The sequence below is a fragment of the Molossus molossus genome, unplaced genomic scaffold (genome assembly GCF_014108415.1).
Source record: "Molossus molossus isolate mMolMol1 unplaced genomic scaffold, mMolMol1.p scaffold_m16_p_10, whole genome shotgun sequence".
Taxonomy (NCBI): Eukaryota; Metazoa; Chordata; class Mammalia; order Chiroptera; family Molossidae; genus Molossus; species Molossus molossus.
The window spans coordinates 18,182,381-18,198,294 of NW_023425345.1; the positions used below are offsets into that span (position 1 = coordinate 18,182,381).

Genomic DNA, 15,914 nt, shown 5'->3' on the forward strand with positions numbered 1-15,914 from the left:
GATGTCTTAAGAAGCAACGGCACTGTCATTTAATGCAAATGCAATGTGAAGCATTACTCAAAACTATACTTTTTAAGGAAATGGAGCTTGTGTAAGAATACAATTTTATTTTGTCTGTGGAAAGAGAATAGTTTCAAAACTTATTTCAAACCAAGAAAAACAGTAACAGTGAAACCTTTATAAGGTTAGCATGTAATGAATGTTCAGGAAACCATCGATACAATCCAGTTGAAAAGGCTTCCTTCTGATACGATGCAACCATTAGCAAGATCAAAAAGTCTCTCAAGATTGAATATGGATTGCAGCGAGACCTGAAATGGAACCTGAGAAAAGAGCATAAAAATGTTCATGAAACGCATTGTTCTGAACTGCTGACTGAGGTAAAGTTCTCAAAATACGCAAATACCAATTCCATAGAATAATTTTATGGGAACGATATATACTTCTTGCCTAAGGTAAGACACAGTTTTGCATCTTTATACTGCTGAGATGTCACATATATCACTCTACATCCTATTAAGATTCACATCTACGAGTCTATAAAACAGCATACCGATTCATATCTGTGAATCTGGAAAATTGAACCTATAAAACAGCAGATACTTCCAGAAATATGGACTCTTTGTATTTACATAATCATTGTGTATGATTCTAAGTGAAGGACCTTGGGCTCTGCCCTGATGAAATGCTTTCCTCCATAACAGATTGCCCAGTTGACACCTCTCCGTCTCTCGTTCTGAGCTTCAATCCTGCCACAGCGAAGCAAATAGTGTTAGGAGCCCACTCTCTGAAAGAGGCACTGTGCTACTGCGCCAAGGACTGGTGGAGCCAAAGTCATCTGAGAGCCCTGAAAACGGGAAATAAAACTGCTTTTGTGGTGGAGACACTGGTTATGGGAGTGGGAGGAGGGCAGAAATGGGAGAAAAACGGAGGAAACACATGTTTACTGGGACCCATTTCGTGCACATCTCGATCCTTTTGACGATGAATGACGTCATGTGGAATGACCACAATGAGTTAGGTCCTTGTGGGCCTGAATCCTGGTAAAAAATTAGAGGAAACGTTTTATTAAGTCCTTGTCTTATTTGTTAAATGAAACTGTTATTCTCAAGAAGACATAATGACCCTGAAAATGGAGGCTAGTTTTTCTTCATTTTATTGGATTAAAATGGACAAAAGTATTCCAGTGTTTTCTGTAAGTTTGAATAATAAAGAGGTAAATAAATAAAAAGTACTACTGTCCCCTTTCTCACCAAATCTTGGAGTGGTGTCAGCAGCCTGCGGAGCATTCTTTCAAAACTGTTAAAATCCTCATACGAATGTATATTCATGTGGGTCTTTTCTCTCTTCCTTTATGTTTTTTGAAATAGAATAACTAGACTTCCATTAATTGCTTTTTCAATTACCAGTATGTAAGGAAAAGCCCTCCCTAGTCCATCCAGGGCGGCGGAACCACCACACGGAGGTCAGGAGGGTGCATCCTGGATAAGGCCGTCTGGCTCCCACTTAGACCGCACCACACACCAGCTGTGTGAGGTTAGGCAAACTGTTTGATGCGTTTTAACTTTCATTTTCTCATCCATAAAACGGAAATAATAATAATTCCTATATAGTATTGTTGTTACAAGAGTGGAATGAGTTTACACTTATCAAGCGCAGTTGACCCTTAAACCATGTTGGGGTTAGGGGTGCCAATCCTCCCACACAGTTCAAATCCAAGTATAAGTTTTTTGACTCCCCCAAAACCTAATGACTAATAGCCTACTGTTGATGAGAAACCTTACCGATAGCATGAACAGTTGATTAACACATATTTTGCATGTTATATGCATTACTATATTCTTACGGTAAAACAAGATAGAAAAAGAAAATCATAAGGAAGAGAAAATACATTTATAGTACTGTAGGTATTTATCTTAAAAAATTTACATATAAGTGGATTCACACAGTTCAAATCTGTGTTGTTCAAAGGTCAACTGCTCTTACAAGGGTGCCCATCACACCCAATAAAGGCTATGCTATCATCACTATTGAACACATTCTTTTGGCTATATAACAATGCATGCAATGGACATATCCTAATTTATTCAGTCACTCACCAAAGAGGCTGTTTCTAGTTTTCATACATGCTCATTTATTTATACATCTCCTGGGTGATGGTGCTTTCATTTCTGTGTTACTGATTCCCCAAGGTGGTCGGTTTAGTCAAAGGGTGTTTACATTTTACTTTTTAACATTTCCTGCCAGATTACCTTCCAAACAAGTTTTGGTAATTAACACTTCAATCAGAAATATGTGAGTGTTTTTGCACACCCAGAGTAGCATATTATTATGAAATATTATAAACCTTTTTTTTGTCACTTAATGACTAGTTTTATTTATTTAAAAAAATGGGAAACATCCTGGAGAGCTTATATTAATTAGTTTATTAATATGTTGAAAGTATGTGATTACCATTATTTTACTATATCTCATTGCTATTTAATTGCACTAAACATTTAATTTACTATATGGTGATGAAAGGCCTCACATCCAATAATCCCCTTTAGCAGATCATTTTCAAAGTAGTATACACAGAAAATAATAATTAACATTAAAATATGTGTGTTTTCTCTGGTGCTGTATCTGTTATTGTAGAATTTTTCTCATATTAAAGATGAATGTATAAAAAAATACCAAAGTGTCCAAGTTAGTTTTAGATAACATTAGAAGTATCTTTATGACATAATTTATATACTACATCCAAATAGAGCACTTAGGCCTCTGACCCTTGACAATGCACCTGCAGACACAAGTGGTCATTTGTCAAAGGATGAAGATTAATGGCTGAATTTATTTATGGAGGCCACAAGGGAAAGCTCAGATCAGGAAGATAAAATAAAAAGAGCTGTCATCCTGGAGTTATTAATTCTTGTTCATCCTCTGGAGAACACAAATTACCCTAAAATGTCAGAACTCACACTTATGTTATTACTCCTACCTTTCTAGACACCTAAGCATTTAAGCCCTTAGGTGGACAAGTCTAATGCTTCAAATTCCAGTTATTTCTATTATGCTATAACACAGCAGTCTTCATCTTCCTGTTGCTGAACACAATTCTTTAAATGAAGTTTCGAGTGAAGTATAACATAGAAAAAGAAGAAATCTTAAGTGTATAACTTGATCCCTCCTCCCTCCCCCAAATAAATATATCTTCATAACCATCACAAATCAAGGCATAGAATTGGCATCCAAGAAGTCCCCTGGTGCTCCCTCCAAGTCCTGCCCTCCTTCCTGCAGAGTAACCACTATTCTGGTTTCTATGCTGATATTTTAGTTTTATGTATGTGGGGTGTGTGTGTGTGTGTGTGTGTGTGTACTATGTTTTTTAAACTTTATTTAAGTAGAATCATAAAATATTTGCCCTTCTGTGTCTGTTGTTTTTGCTCAATGTTGTGTTTCTCAGATTCATCCATGTCAGTGAGTATTAACAATAGTTTGTCCATTCTTATTGATACATAGTTTCCATTGTATGAATGTATCACTATTTTCTAATTTTCTAGGTGTTAGGCATTTGTATTATTTTAAATTATTTCAAAGCATTATTTCAATTTTTCTTTGCTCTTATGAATATACACAGGTACACATTTTTGTGAGGTATATACATAAAAATGGAATTTTCTGGGACATTGAGTATGCATATACGTATTTATCTTTAAGCTGATTCTCCCAAACAGTTTTCTAGAGTGATAGGCCACTTTATACCCCCACAGTAATGCATGAGGGAGTCAGTTATTTCATATCTTCACACACTTTGATCATTTTACTTTTTAATTTTAGACATTCTGTTGTATGTTTTGAGATATCTCTTCATATTTTTAATGTCATGTCTGTAACAACTAATAATATTAAAAATGCGTTTCTTGGTCTCTGTTGAAACGCACATCTTTTATCCTATTAACATTGAGTTGTCTTTTTGTTACTAATGTATATGGGAATTCTTAATATGTTCTGGAAACCAGCCCTTTGCTGGGTGTATGTAAATATGTTTCTCCCACTCTGTGGCTTGCCATTGTACTCTCTCTCTTACTAGCGTCTTAACATACAGTCCAACGTATCCGTCTTTCCCCTTATGACTGGTATTTTTCCACAGGTCCTATTTTGAAAATTCTGCCATTACCAAAGTCATGAAGATAATCTATAATTTCTTCTAGATGCTTTATTGTTTATTTTTCATATTTAGTTCTACAATCGATTCAGAGTTGATTCTGTATATAGTGTGAGGTAGGGATCAAAATGTATTATTTTTCTATATAGATGCCCAGTTGACCCAGATCCATTTGTTGAAAAGGCTTGTTCCTCACTGTACTGAAGAGCCAGCTTTGACATAAACCAGGAGACTGCATATGTGTGGATCTCCTTCTGGACTCTATTCTGTTCCCTTGGTCTATATGTAAACTTATTCCAACCTGACACTGTTGTTGTAGTTCTTTAAGAAGACTCGAAAACTAGAAGTGTAAGCCTGAAGCTTTCTCCTTTTTCTAGATGGTCTTGGCCAGATTGTCATTTGCATTTCCATATAGATTTTCTAATACACTTTAAATGATAGCTTTTTAAAAATTTCATATCTGTTTTTCTGTTATACAAAAATAAAATTTATATTTACATTAATATTGTATATAAAAACACTGCTAAATTCATTTATTCATTCTAAGGGTTGTTTTGTTTTGTTTTGTTGAAGGCTATTTGGGATTTTCTATACCTGTGAATAATGAGAATTAATTTCTCCCTTTCCCACAGTTATACCTTTATTTCACAGGTAAGATCTCAATACAGTGTTAATGAGAAGAAATGACAGGTTGTCACTGACTAGCTGACTCATCAAGCCAGGGGAAAGGAGGAGGCTTATGTAATAAATGGCATTGTAAACTTGTTTACTACTAAAACTCATCCTTTTACTTATATACCTTGTGTAATGTTTTTGTTCAACTTATTCCTAGGCATTTTCTAGTTTTGTTACTGTTGTGAATGAAGTTTAAAATTTTCTATTTAAAATGGTTATTCTTTTTTTTTTTTTTATCCTCACCCAAAGATGTTTTTCTATTTATGTTCAGATAGAGTGGGAGGGAGGGAAGGAGGGAGGGAGAGAGAGAGAAGGAAAGAGAGAGAAACATTAATGCGAGAGAGACACATGGACCAGCAGCACTTGATCAGAATCAAACCCACGACTCTGGTCCATGGGCTGACACTCTAATCACTGAGCCAAACTGGCCAGGGCTAAATGGTTATTCTTAATAGTTATTGATTTTTGTATCAGCCATTTTATCAGATTCTCTTAATCTAATCATTTTTAAAATTCTTTGGTTTTGGTTTTACAATTTTATTGTTTAAAAATATATATAATTTTACTATTTCTTAGTATTTGTTACTGATTTTATTCTCTTGTCTTATTGCATTATTTACAAATTTCAAAGTAACATTAATTCACAGAAGTGCAATTGAGCCTTATTATTTCTAAAACTTCTACTTGAATTAGGAATAGAAGGAAACAACCTAAACACATTCAAGGTATTTTTTGAAATAAACATTTTATTAAACAGTAAAATAAAAAAGTCACTATCACCAAAATAGTGAAGTCTAGTTTTTGAAAATGTTAAGTGAACATGCTAACTTGCTCTCACAGCCGAAGTATATCATAATAAATACATATTAAGAGAATCTGAATGTGCTTTAGGAAATCAGTTATACCTTCTTCCTAGGGAATTAGAGATTTTTTAAAAATCTACAAGGTTTCAAGTAAAATGCTTGAATTAACAGGGAAAGTATTTCTTTAGATATGATTCTTGTTCTGTATCTGGTCAATGTTGATTTACCTGGATGGTTACTTTTTTACATACATTTTTACAATGTGAACACACCTATGAGGCTCAGAGGCTTTAAGTGACTTGCCCAAGGTTTCTCAGCGAGTGTGAGAGCCAGGAATCATGTCTAAGCAGACTGGCTCCTCAGAACACGTTCCTAACCCTCTACTCTACTGTCTGCCCACCCCACCCCTGCCCAGCTGTCTTCCAAACTCCCGCCCACCACGTCCGTCAACCACGAAAGGCCCCTGCCCTGGGGAGCCTCCCCGTCCACTCCTACCTGACTTCACTCTCCTTCTCCTACGAGCTCGGTAGTAATCTACACAGATTTCTAGCTTCAGCTTTTGGAAATTTTATGGAACGTTCTAGGTCTTCCTTAGGGAACTTCTCAAGTAAAGCTAAGCTCAAGTAAAATTACTTAATTTCTCTCTTTCTTCTTCAATAGAGACAAAACTGGCAGTCATATAACCATTGAGAAGTCTTTTATTTTTTTTGTAAATAGCTTTGAGTCCGAATTGTCCAAAATAAGGTACCAGCTAACCCTTGTTCCTTTTCCTGGCTTAGGAATGGCTTTACAGAGAGAAGGAAAGAAAACAAGCTTGGCAGGTAGCAGACTGTAAGTTCATTCAAGTAGGTTATGTGTTGGAGAGGCAATAGTAAAGAAATGGCGATGATTTTGCCTGCCTAGAGGATAAGAGAGGAAATAGTACAAAGAAGGGAAAGAGCCCTGGCCGGTTTGGCTCAGCGGTTAGAGCGTCGGCCTGTGGTCCTGAGAGACCCAGGTTGGTTCCCGCTAAGGGCATGTACCTCGGTTGCAGTTTGTCCCCGGCCATGGTCGGTTGTGCAGGTGGCAGCCACTCGATGTGTTCCTTTCACGTCGATGTTTCTCTCTCTTTCTCTCTCTGTTCCTCTCTCTCCCTCCCACTCTACCTGAACAAAAAATGGAAAAATGTCCTCGGGTGAGGATAAAAAAAAGAAGGGAAAGAAAATTAATCAAGTTGGGGCACACTGAAAGGTTTCATTAAAATCTGGCCTGGACTTGAACTTGTTTAGGAGAGTTTTTAAAGGCACTGGAGAGTTACAGGTTATTTTCCACTGCTATACTGTGTTACAGATGCATTTCTGCATGAAAACTAGATTCTGTCATAATGAAAGAGTTTATTACTTCTGTCCTTTTGTTCCAGTGATTTTCCTTGATTGAAAGAAAAGTCAGTTTTCAAAGTATCTATAATTTTTTCTCAATCCAATGAGTTTTTATTAAGCATCTACTTTGAGACCTCTCCTTGCTTCTCTCGGCACAATGTCAGTTGCCTTTTCGTTGATTTTAAGGGTTAATGACCAAGAAAAAAGGGAGAAAGCCAAATTTTCACGAATCAGTTAGTTTATCTGCTTCTGTAACTGGTAAGTGGATATAAAAACCTGTCAGCTTTGCCCTGGCCGGTTTGGCTCAGCGGTTAGAGCACCAGCCTGTGGTCCAGAGAGACCAGGGTTCTGTTCCCACTAAGGGCACGTACCTCGGTTGCAGTTTGTCCCCAGCCCTGGTTGGCAGCCACTCGATGTGTCCCTTTCATGTCGATGTTTCTCTCTCTCTTCCTCTCTATCCCTCTACTCTAGCTGAACAAAAAATAAAAAAAAAGTCCTCGGGTGAGGATTTAAAAAAAGAAAAACTGTCAGCTTTGTGATATGGGTGGATTTACCTTTGCCTCCTTTCAAGTACCTAAAAACACAGAGAATCACAGCCATGAAAGAAATCATTTTAATAGCTTCAAGGTTACTGTTTTCATCCAGCATTATCACATATAAGTTTCTCTAGCATGTTTCTATATCTTCTTAACAGATCACCTGAGTCTTTAAAGTTAATGATTGATTGAATTTTTTTTCTCAGACTGGGGAAAAACACACATTCCAAACTAAAAAGAATAATACAACACTACCTTACATAAGAATCAATATCAGGAGTGACTGGTTACCCACCCCATAAGTTAAAGGTGAGAGGGAAGTAGATATATTTGGTTTCACTATGCTTTGTACATAACCAAGAGAATCCCAATAACAGCGACAATAGATATTATTCTCTGAAATCTAACAGACATAGCACCTAACTCAGGAAGGCAAGAAAGGCTTGTATACAGCTCTACCAGACCACAGGAAATCTCACACTTTGCGGAGAACAGGATTATTTTTTGAATCACTCTAATTTTTGTATTAACAAAATTTTAAATATGACAGAAAAAAGGTTTTTTTAAAACCATAATATGAGATCAAAGGGTAATATTGGTGAGATAGTAGGAATCTTTTAAAATTAATTTTAAATAAATAACATTATTATAAAGAGAACAAGAACATTAGAAATGAAGACAGGATATGGGAGAGAAAGCATTTGTGCAGGGAACTGGTTGGAATGTCACACTGTCCTGAGAACAGAATATATTCTTCTAACAGAATATATTCTTCTTTTTTTTTTTTTTATCCTCACTCGAGGACATTTTTCCATTTTTTGTACAGATAGAGTGGGAGGGAGAGAGAGGAAGAGAGAGAGAGAGAGAGAAACATTGACGTGAAAGGGACACATCGAGTGGCTGCCACCTGCACAACCAACCAGGGCCGGGGACAAACTGCAACCAAGGCACATGCCCTTAGCGGGAACCGAACCCGGGTTTCTCCGGACCACAGGCCAACACTCTAACCGCTGAGCCAAACTGGCCAGGGCTAGAATATATTCTTAATCATCACTGTGGTCACCACCATTGTCACCGACACGCTAGACCCACTGACTCCTGGCTGGGCGTGGTGCTTCCCTGAGCTCCTGAGCAGAGGTAACCTTTTAATAAAGGACAATTCTTGCTCAGACACATTGTTTCACAGGCACAGGAAACCAAATGTTTCCGCCTAGCCCAAATCGTTTCAGCAACATGAAGGAGCCCTGTCTCCCTCCTCACATCTAAGTAGATGCCCAGTGTGTTTGCACACCGGCCTCCTTGCTGCAGCACATGCAGAGCGCTCCATGAGAAGACAGACTGAGGGAGACTGCACTCACTGGGATGCATGTTTAAAAATCAATTTCAGGTTATGCTCATAGTTTGCGGTTATGGTATGATAAAACATAAATATCTGGTCTTTGACCCAGGCTCCTGATATAGAGCTCCTAAAGCCCTTGACCTTCTTTTCATGTGCTAGCTTCAGGATGGGGTTGGTCACCAGGGAGACCAATCATGTGATTAGAGACTTAAAACTTTCAGTCCTGCACCAGGAACTCTGAGGAAGCAGAGGGGCTGGAGATTAAGTTCAATCATCAATGGCCAATGATCAAATCAATCTTGCCTATGTAATGAAGCCTCCATAAAAACTGCATAATGACTGGTTTCAAGGAGCTTCTTGGTTGGTAGACACATTGATGTGTTGGGAGGGTGGAATCCCAGAGAGGGCTCCGCTCCTCCCCACCCCCATCCCTGTCCCATGCATGCTTTCTCCTTTATAATGAACTGGTCATCATACACAAAGCGCTTCCCTGAGTTCTGGGAGTCATTCTAGCGAATTATGGAACCTGAGGGGGCATCGTGGGAACTCCCAGATCCGTAGTATGCTGGGCAGAAGTGGGGATGGCCTGGCACCTTGTTTGCAGCCGGTGTCTGAGGTGGGGGCAGTCTTAGATGGAACTCCCAATCTGTGGCGTCTGCGCTAACCCGGGGTAGCAGAGTCGGGAATGAGTTGCATTGTTGGACAGTCGGTGTCAGGAAAAGCACCCAGCTGTGCCATCTGGAATTATGGAAATTAGGGAGTGCTCAGCCAGTAAATGTCTCAGGGCCTCTGGGGCTTCTCCGACACCCCTCCTCCTGCTTGGCAGCCATTCTGCCCTTCATCCCCCACCCAGCCCGGCCAAGGCACTCCTCGCTGGAAAGGACAGGGCTGGCCGTGAGGTCATCCTTCTGGGCACGTGCATTTTATAGGGTACTGTTTAGGACAACAATCCTTTAAGACCCAGAGAGATCCTTACAGAAAAAGTAAAAGTTTAGGCTGTACCCGTGGAGGCTTATTCTGACTGCTCAGAGTCCAAGGGCCAGAGCCTTTGAAACCTGACACCCTACTGTGCAGAAAGAACAGCTACTGTCTCTCTCTCTTCAGGAAAGTATTTTTCACCAGATAAAGAACTAATAAAGGATCTCAAACGGGAAAATCCTCTTTAAAATATCAAAAGCTCTAATCAGAACAGAAAGCACGAGTTATGCAGACAACGGTGAGGGGCACGGGGCATAGAGGCCAGATGCAAGTTCATGGCCAGCGGTTCAGGGGCTGTGGGGGAAGAATTGAAGGAAAGTTTTCTGGGGTAGAGGATTTAACAGAAATGCCTATATTAAATGTGTTGTAAAATGAAATGGCTGTTCCTCATTCTCTGTGGAGATTCGCGGGTATAAATTCTGATACAGTTCTTATGCATGATCACATTTCACTTCATATCAGTGCCTTTATTTTCAGAAAATAGTTTTAAAGCTTTCTCAAGTCCTGTTTTTATACTCTGGAAAAACTGTTTCACCAAGAAAATAAGGCTGCATTTATTGAAGATTGGAAATGGGCTGGAGCCTTGTTTTATAGAGTTCATTTCATTTGTAAATTCACTGTTAAAATGGAGGTCAAAAGAAAATGCAATTGAACTACATAGGTCGCATTGCAGAATGTATTTTTAATCATGAGTGGGTGACATATATGATGTTTCCCCCCTACTTCTACATTAAAACAATAAACCTGAAGCCAGAAAGTATGTTTTCTAGTTCCTTTAGAACACTTCTAAATGAAGATTAATTGAGCACCCGTATGTATTTATCACTGGTCAGATATCTGCATTTTTCGTTTTTAACTCATTCTGCAGTTCAGGGTCCTAGGAAGCAGACCCTGAGAGGAAACCTCGGCAAGTTTATTAGGGAATACCCTTGGGATCAACGCCCCTGGAGAAAGGGAAGGCAGCAGAATTAGGCAGAGAGTGAGGATGGGCTGCAAAGCAATCCCAACAAAGGGCTCGCCGACCCCCAGGGAACTTTGCGGCTGGGATGACCCTTCAACCTTGTCTCTGGTCATGGTAGAGGGGGTCAGGTCTGTGTACCCCCATATCAACCAGTAATTGGATGCAGACTTCCCCAAGAAAGAGACCACGTCCTTTGGCCAAGAGCAATTCTTGGAAAGGGCTGAGAGTGGGGGGCTGTTGGGCAGCACATCCCCAGAGCTGGGAAAATAAGTTCCTTCGTCCTGGAGGGGAGGGCTGGGTGGCCCAGCGCAGGGGCCGCAGCAGGCATGAATGCTTACCTCGGTGGTTAACTACAGAACCACTCAACAATGGCCGTGTGGCAAAATGCACGCCAGTATACAACCAATATAAGCTAAGGGGAGATTAAAGGTAATAACTAAGTAAAAATTCATATACAAAAATTTCCAGACGCTTCTTTTCTGGGTCATGGTAAAACAAGCTTAATACAGCTCTGGTATTACTTCTGTTAATCACTTTATTTGATTAATCTTGGGAACATTCCCCTCTCTAGAGTATGAGGAAGAGAATTAGAAACTAAAGAGTAGGAAGGAGATTCAGTAATAATATACTCCCCAAAACTTAAATACAAAGAAATTCAGTAATTTCACCTGAAGCCTGAATTCCCTATGGAAGGCTTAGAACTTTGCATAAAATTTCCAAGAGCTGAATGAAGCTGGGAGAGTGTCCCGAGAGCCGTGGAGCCCGAGGGAAGAGCGAGAGCCTGCAGTTAGGCGGGAGGGGCGGCCTCCCGGGGCAGGGCGGTCCGGGGGTGCCGGGCATGGTGGGCGGGAGTTGGGGCGTAGCTGGGCAGCGGTGGGGTGGGGCAGAGCAGGGGGTTGGGAACGTGCTCTGAGGAGCCGGCCTGGCCTAGGTGTGAATCCTGGCTCTGACACTAGCTGAGCGAACACGGGCAAGTCACCGAAACTCTCCAGGCCTCAGTTTCTCCCACATGAAAGAGGAAGAATAACAGTATCTGCCTTAACCTGAAACAAATCCCAGGTGCCACGCTGAACTTCAGGGTGCATGCGTGTTCATTTCTCGTTGCTGCTACAACACATTTACAACAGACCCGGTGGCTCACGACACATGTCTCCTGTCAGCCTCGGGGGCGAGAGGCCCGCGGTCAGTCTCACCCCACTGACGTGGGACCAGGGACCGGCTCCTTCTGCAGGCCCTGCGGGGAATCCGTCTCTGTGCCTTTGAGAGGCTTCTAGAGGCCACCTGTGGTCCTTGACCTGCGGCCCCCTTTCCATCCTCAACACACGTCCCTCCCACCTCGGCTCCCACCGCCGCACTGCCTTCTCTTCTGTCCAAGCTCCCTCTGCTCCCTTTCGTAAGGAACCTCTGACGACACTTAGGTTCAACCTGGATAACCCAGGATAAAGCCCCCACCTCAATATCCTTAACCTAATCATGTCTGTAACAGGTTCTGAAGATGAGGATGTGGACATCGGGGTGGGGGTGAGGAATGATTCAGCCTACCTCAATGTGATTCAATGAGATGGTTTAGGTCATAAGAATATCACATTTATATCTTACCTGTTCAACACAATTTTGATAATTAAAGTTATGCAGTTGATTCTGTTTAAAATTTCATGGCATTCCTGAAAATGCCTATTGTGCGGGAAGATTTTAGTGTTCGCTAAAATATATACTTGCTCCTCTACAATTCTCTACATCCTTCTCGTTAGGAAGCCAACAGGGTATGGGCAGAAATGATGATGGCTGGCTCTTAGAAATGGTCACCCTAATTTATTGTCTAAACTGGGGCACTTTTGAGAATAAAATAAAGGGAGAAATAGTAACCGTTACTCCAAATCAACAGGCATGCGTTGTGACTGTCACAGGCAAACTGGTACGTATGGTCTCCCTAGTTGAAGGCACCTTGTAAATACCCCAGCCCTCTTCTCCTGCAGTGGGGACCTTGCAGGCCGAGCGTCCCGACAGCACAGTTACAGGTTCAAGGAGAGTTGCCCACCCTTCACTGGACTTTGTGTGAGAAAATAAACCTTTACTGCCACTGAGACGTAGGGCTATTTGTTAGCACAGCAGAGCCTACCCTATCCTGACGCAAACATGCATGCTCCAGCAAGCTTGCTCGGCCTGACCCTATTTCTGGAGGGGGAAATTCCACAGAGTAAGAATTTAACTCTACTTAAAGGACAGGGCTTTGCATCTCAGCAGCAAAGTTACAGGAAGAAATGCTGTAACTGAGTACGATGCAGCTGGGTTCCCTCCTAAAGGGTTGGTCTGGGTCTGCCTGTGGGCTTTTGGCCTGAGATACAGAAATGAAAACTCTAGAGTTTGAACAGTACTTGGAACTTCTTGATGCTTTTATGAAGGAGCTCACTGGGCTTAATGTCTGGCAACTAAAAACAGGAGGCTCTTTTTTAGAGCAAAGGATTTATAAACAATGTGAACTGACGTTTGCGTTTTGCTCATGGGACATTTTGCTTAGAATCAAAACATGACAGGCTTTGTTGGGTGGCGGCTCCCACTGCAGGAGCAAGCTGGAGGCCAGGTCTCACGTGCACTGTGTGCAGAGAAAAGCCTGCTCGTGCTGACGTCTTTATTCACATCGGCATACGCTGCAAGCACCTGCAAACCATTGTCATAATGTGGCCAACACCGACCAGCAATTTCTGACAGAAAGTCTGTCATTGACGGTTGTCATTTACAGAGAACTTTCACACAATGTATTTCATAAAACTTTTTAGAATTTTTTAACTTGAGCAATCAGCCTTTGTCAATATGAATAAGAGGATGTGGGAAAGAGGAGGGCGAGGGAAGAGGAGGACGAGAGGGGCGGGGGAAGGGTGCAGGTAGGCGAGTGGGAACCCGCCGCCGGGCCTCCCTGAGGTTTACGATGCACGATGCACGGCGTGCCAGGTGCCACATCAAGCACGTTTGGCTAATGGTATTTCTGTTACCAAAACAAAATGTGTCAATATTCGTATGGATTGTTCTGGTTCATCAAAAGCATAGTTAAATGGCTCTCTGGGGAATTATACTGAGTGAAAAAATGCCAGCCAAAAAAGGTCACATACCATGTGGTTCTTTTAATGCAACATTCCTGAAATAACAAACATATAGAGGAGAATAGACTAGTAATTGTCTAGAGTCAGGGTCAGGGACGGGGTGGGGGTAGAAAGTTGGAGTAGCTATAAAAGGACAACAAGGGATCCTTGTCATGATGAAATTGTTCTGTATCCTGACTTTATTAATGTCAGAATCCTGGTTGTGATGCTGTACCATAGTTTTGCAAGATGTTACTATTGGGGGAAACTGGGTAAAGGGCACATGGGATCACTCTATATTATTTCTAATAATTGCATGTGAATCTACAATGATCTCAAAACAAGAAACTTAATTTACAAAGGATAGTTGAAAAATAATACTAAGAATACATCTATTAAATGTCCTTTTATTCTTTTGAAAATTAGCAAACATTTAGACAAGCCCGAGGCCACTAATAAAGGGAGCTGCTAATGGCCAAATGAAGAAATGACTCAGCACACATTATCTGAAGGCTGGGAAAGATAAAGATGGCCACGCTGAGTGTTACCACTGGCCTTGTACCGGCAACACACTACGCAGGTCCCCTATTGCTTCCACTGTGACTACACTAACCTCCTCTGGGAGTAGCTATTGCCAATGTGCAGATAAGAAAGTGAAGTCACCTGCTCAGAGTCTTGTGGAAACACGAACCACATCTCGTTCTATCCACTAAGACATCGCTTTCGGGACCGACAGCAGAATCTGATTGACCTGCAGTGTTTAAGGGTTTAGGACTTGTCCAAGGGCAAATCTGGGGCTAGGATGTGCGGGGCACTCTGCCCACCGCGCTGTGCTCTCACAGGTGGTTGAGAATGGAACATAATGGCATCAGCTGCCTGAGATTCAGGTGAAATAAGAACAAAAATCCAAACAGCTAGCGCTGAAGGTGTTAAAGAAAAATGGGCGAATTTAACCATTTCTTCTTTGTGAATTTATTTAATTATAAGAAAAATTTGTCCAGAGAATTGCCAAAAGATTGCCAAGTGATCCAACAATATGAGGCAAAAACCAACATCCTCCTAAAATGAAAACTTAATCCCACTGTTAAAGGTCCAGTTTTTTAATCAAGACAAAACCATTTAGCAAAATGAATGAAGTGAAAGTAAACAGTTAACTCCATTTTCAGCATAATAAAAAGAGTGAACAGATTTGCTAATGATACCCCTGCCTCTCACCTCCCTGAAAGGTACACAAGTGACTACATTTTGGGGGAATTTTCCCTTTGATTCTGAAATACAGCTGCATTCTTAACGAAGCCAGGCTTGCTTTATCAAGCAGTAAACACACTTCTCACCACTTTTATAGTAAATGTACAATATCAGGTTCATGATTATATTTTAGTTTGAATTATACCCAACTGCCGTTATGCCTCCAAATTGCATGCCTAACAAAAGTAGGACCAATACTTTGAGCACAGGTAACACAAAGGCTCTGGGTTGCTTGATGAACGAGAGGGTTATTTCACCTTGACACTATCGCCGGCAAATCTCCGAGAGATGAGCATTTTCAAAACGCTATAAACAGCTTAGCCTTTTCTTAGCATTTTGAAGAGCACATTAATAGCCTGGCCTTTTCTTAAGGGCTTTCTTTCCCCTTAGCCAAATGTGACAGTTGGAAGTGAACAGAGAGAGGATGGAATCAAAGTCAGCGCTGTGTTTTAAAGCAGCGTGGAACTGATGTCATCCGGCATTGTCTTCAAAAGAATATGAGAATATTAAGTGGATGTCTCATGGACTTGCATACAAAGGAGACTCTTCACTTGAGGACAGAATGATAATGTCTCACAGAAGAAAGATGTAATTCTAGATGCCCCTAAAATCTATTCAGACAGCTCTTGGCTGGTGCAAAACAAAGGAATAAAAAGACTCTTGGCTGATACAAAACACACACACACACACACACACACACACCAAAAAAACCCCTGCAACTCTCAACTGTATCAAAAAAAGTTGTATTAATAGATTTCGTTTTTTAAGGCTTAGTAAACACCTACTATGGAA

The 15,914-nt window shown here is 40.8% G+C and overlaps 1 protein-coding gene across 1 annotated transcript in view; it reads right to left on the minus strand.

Moving 5' to 3' along the window:
- Positions 1 to 203: 203 nt before the first annotated feature.
- CFAP54 (cilia and flagella associated protein 54) overlaps positions 204 to 15,914 on the minus strand; it is a 276,792-nt gene continuing 261,081 nt past the window's right edge. The window contains exon 68 of the mRNA XM_036250829.1: positions 204 to 323. Within this exon, the coding sequence (XP_036106722.1) occupies positions 204 to 323 (120 nt within the window). The remainder of the gene's footprint in view (positions 324 to 15,914) is intronic.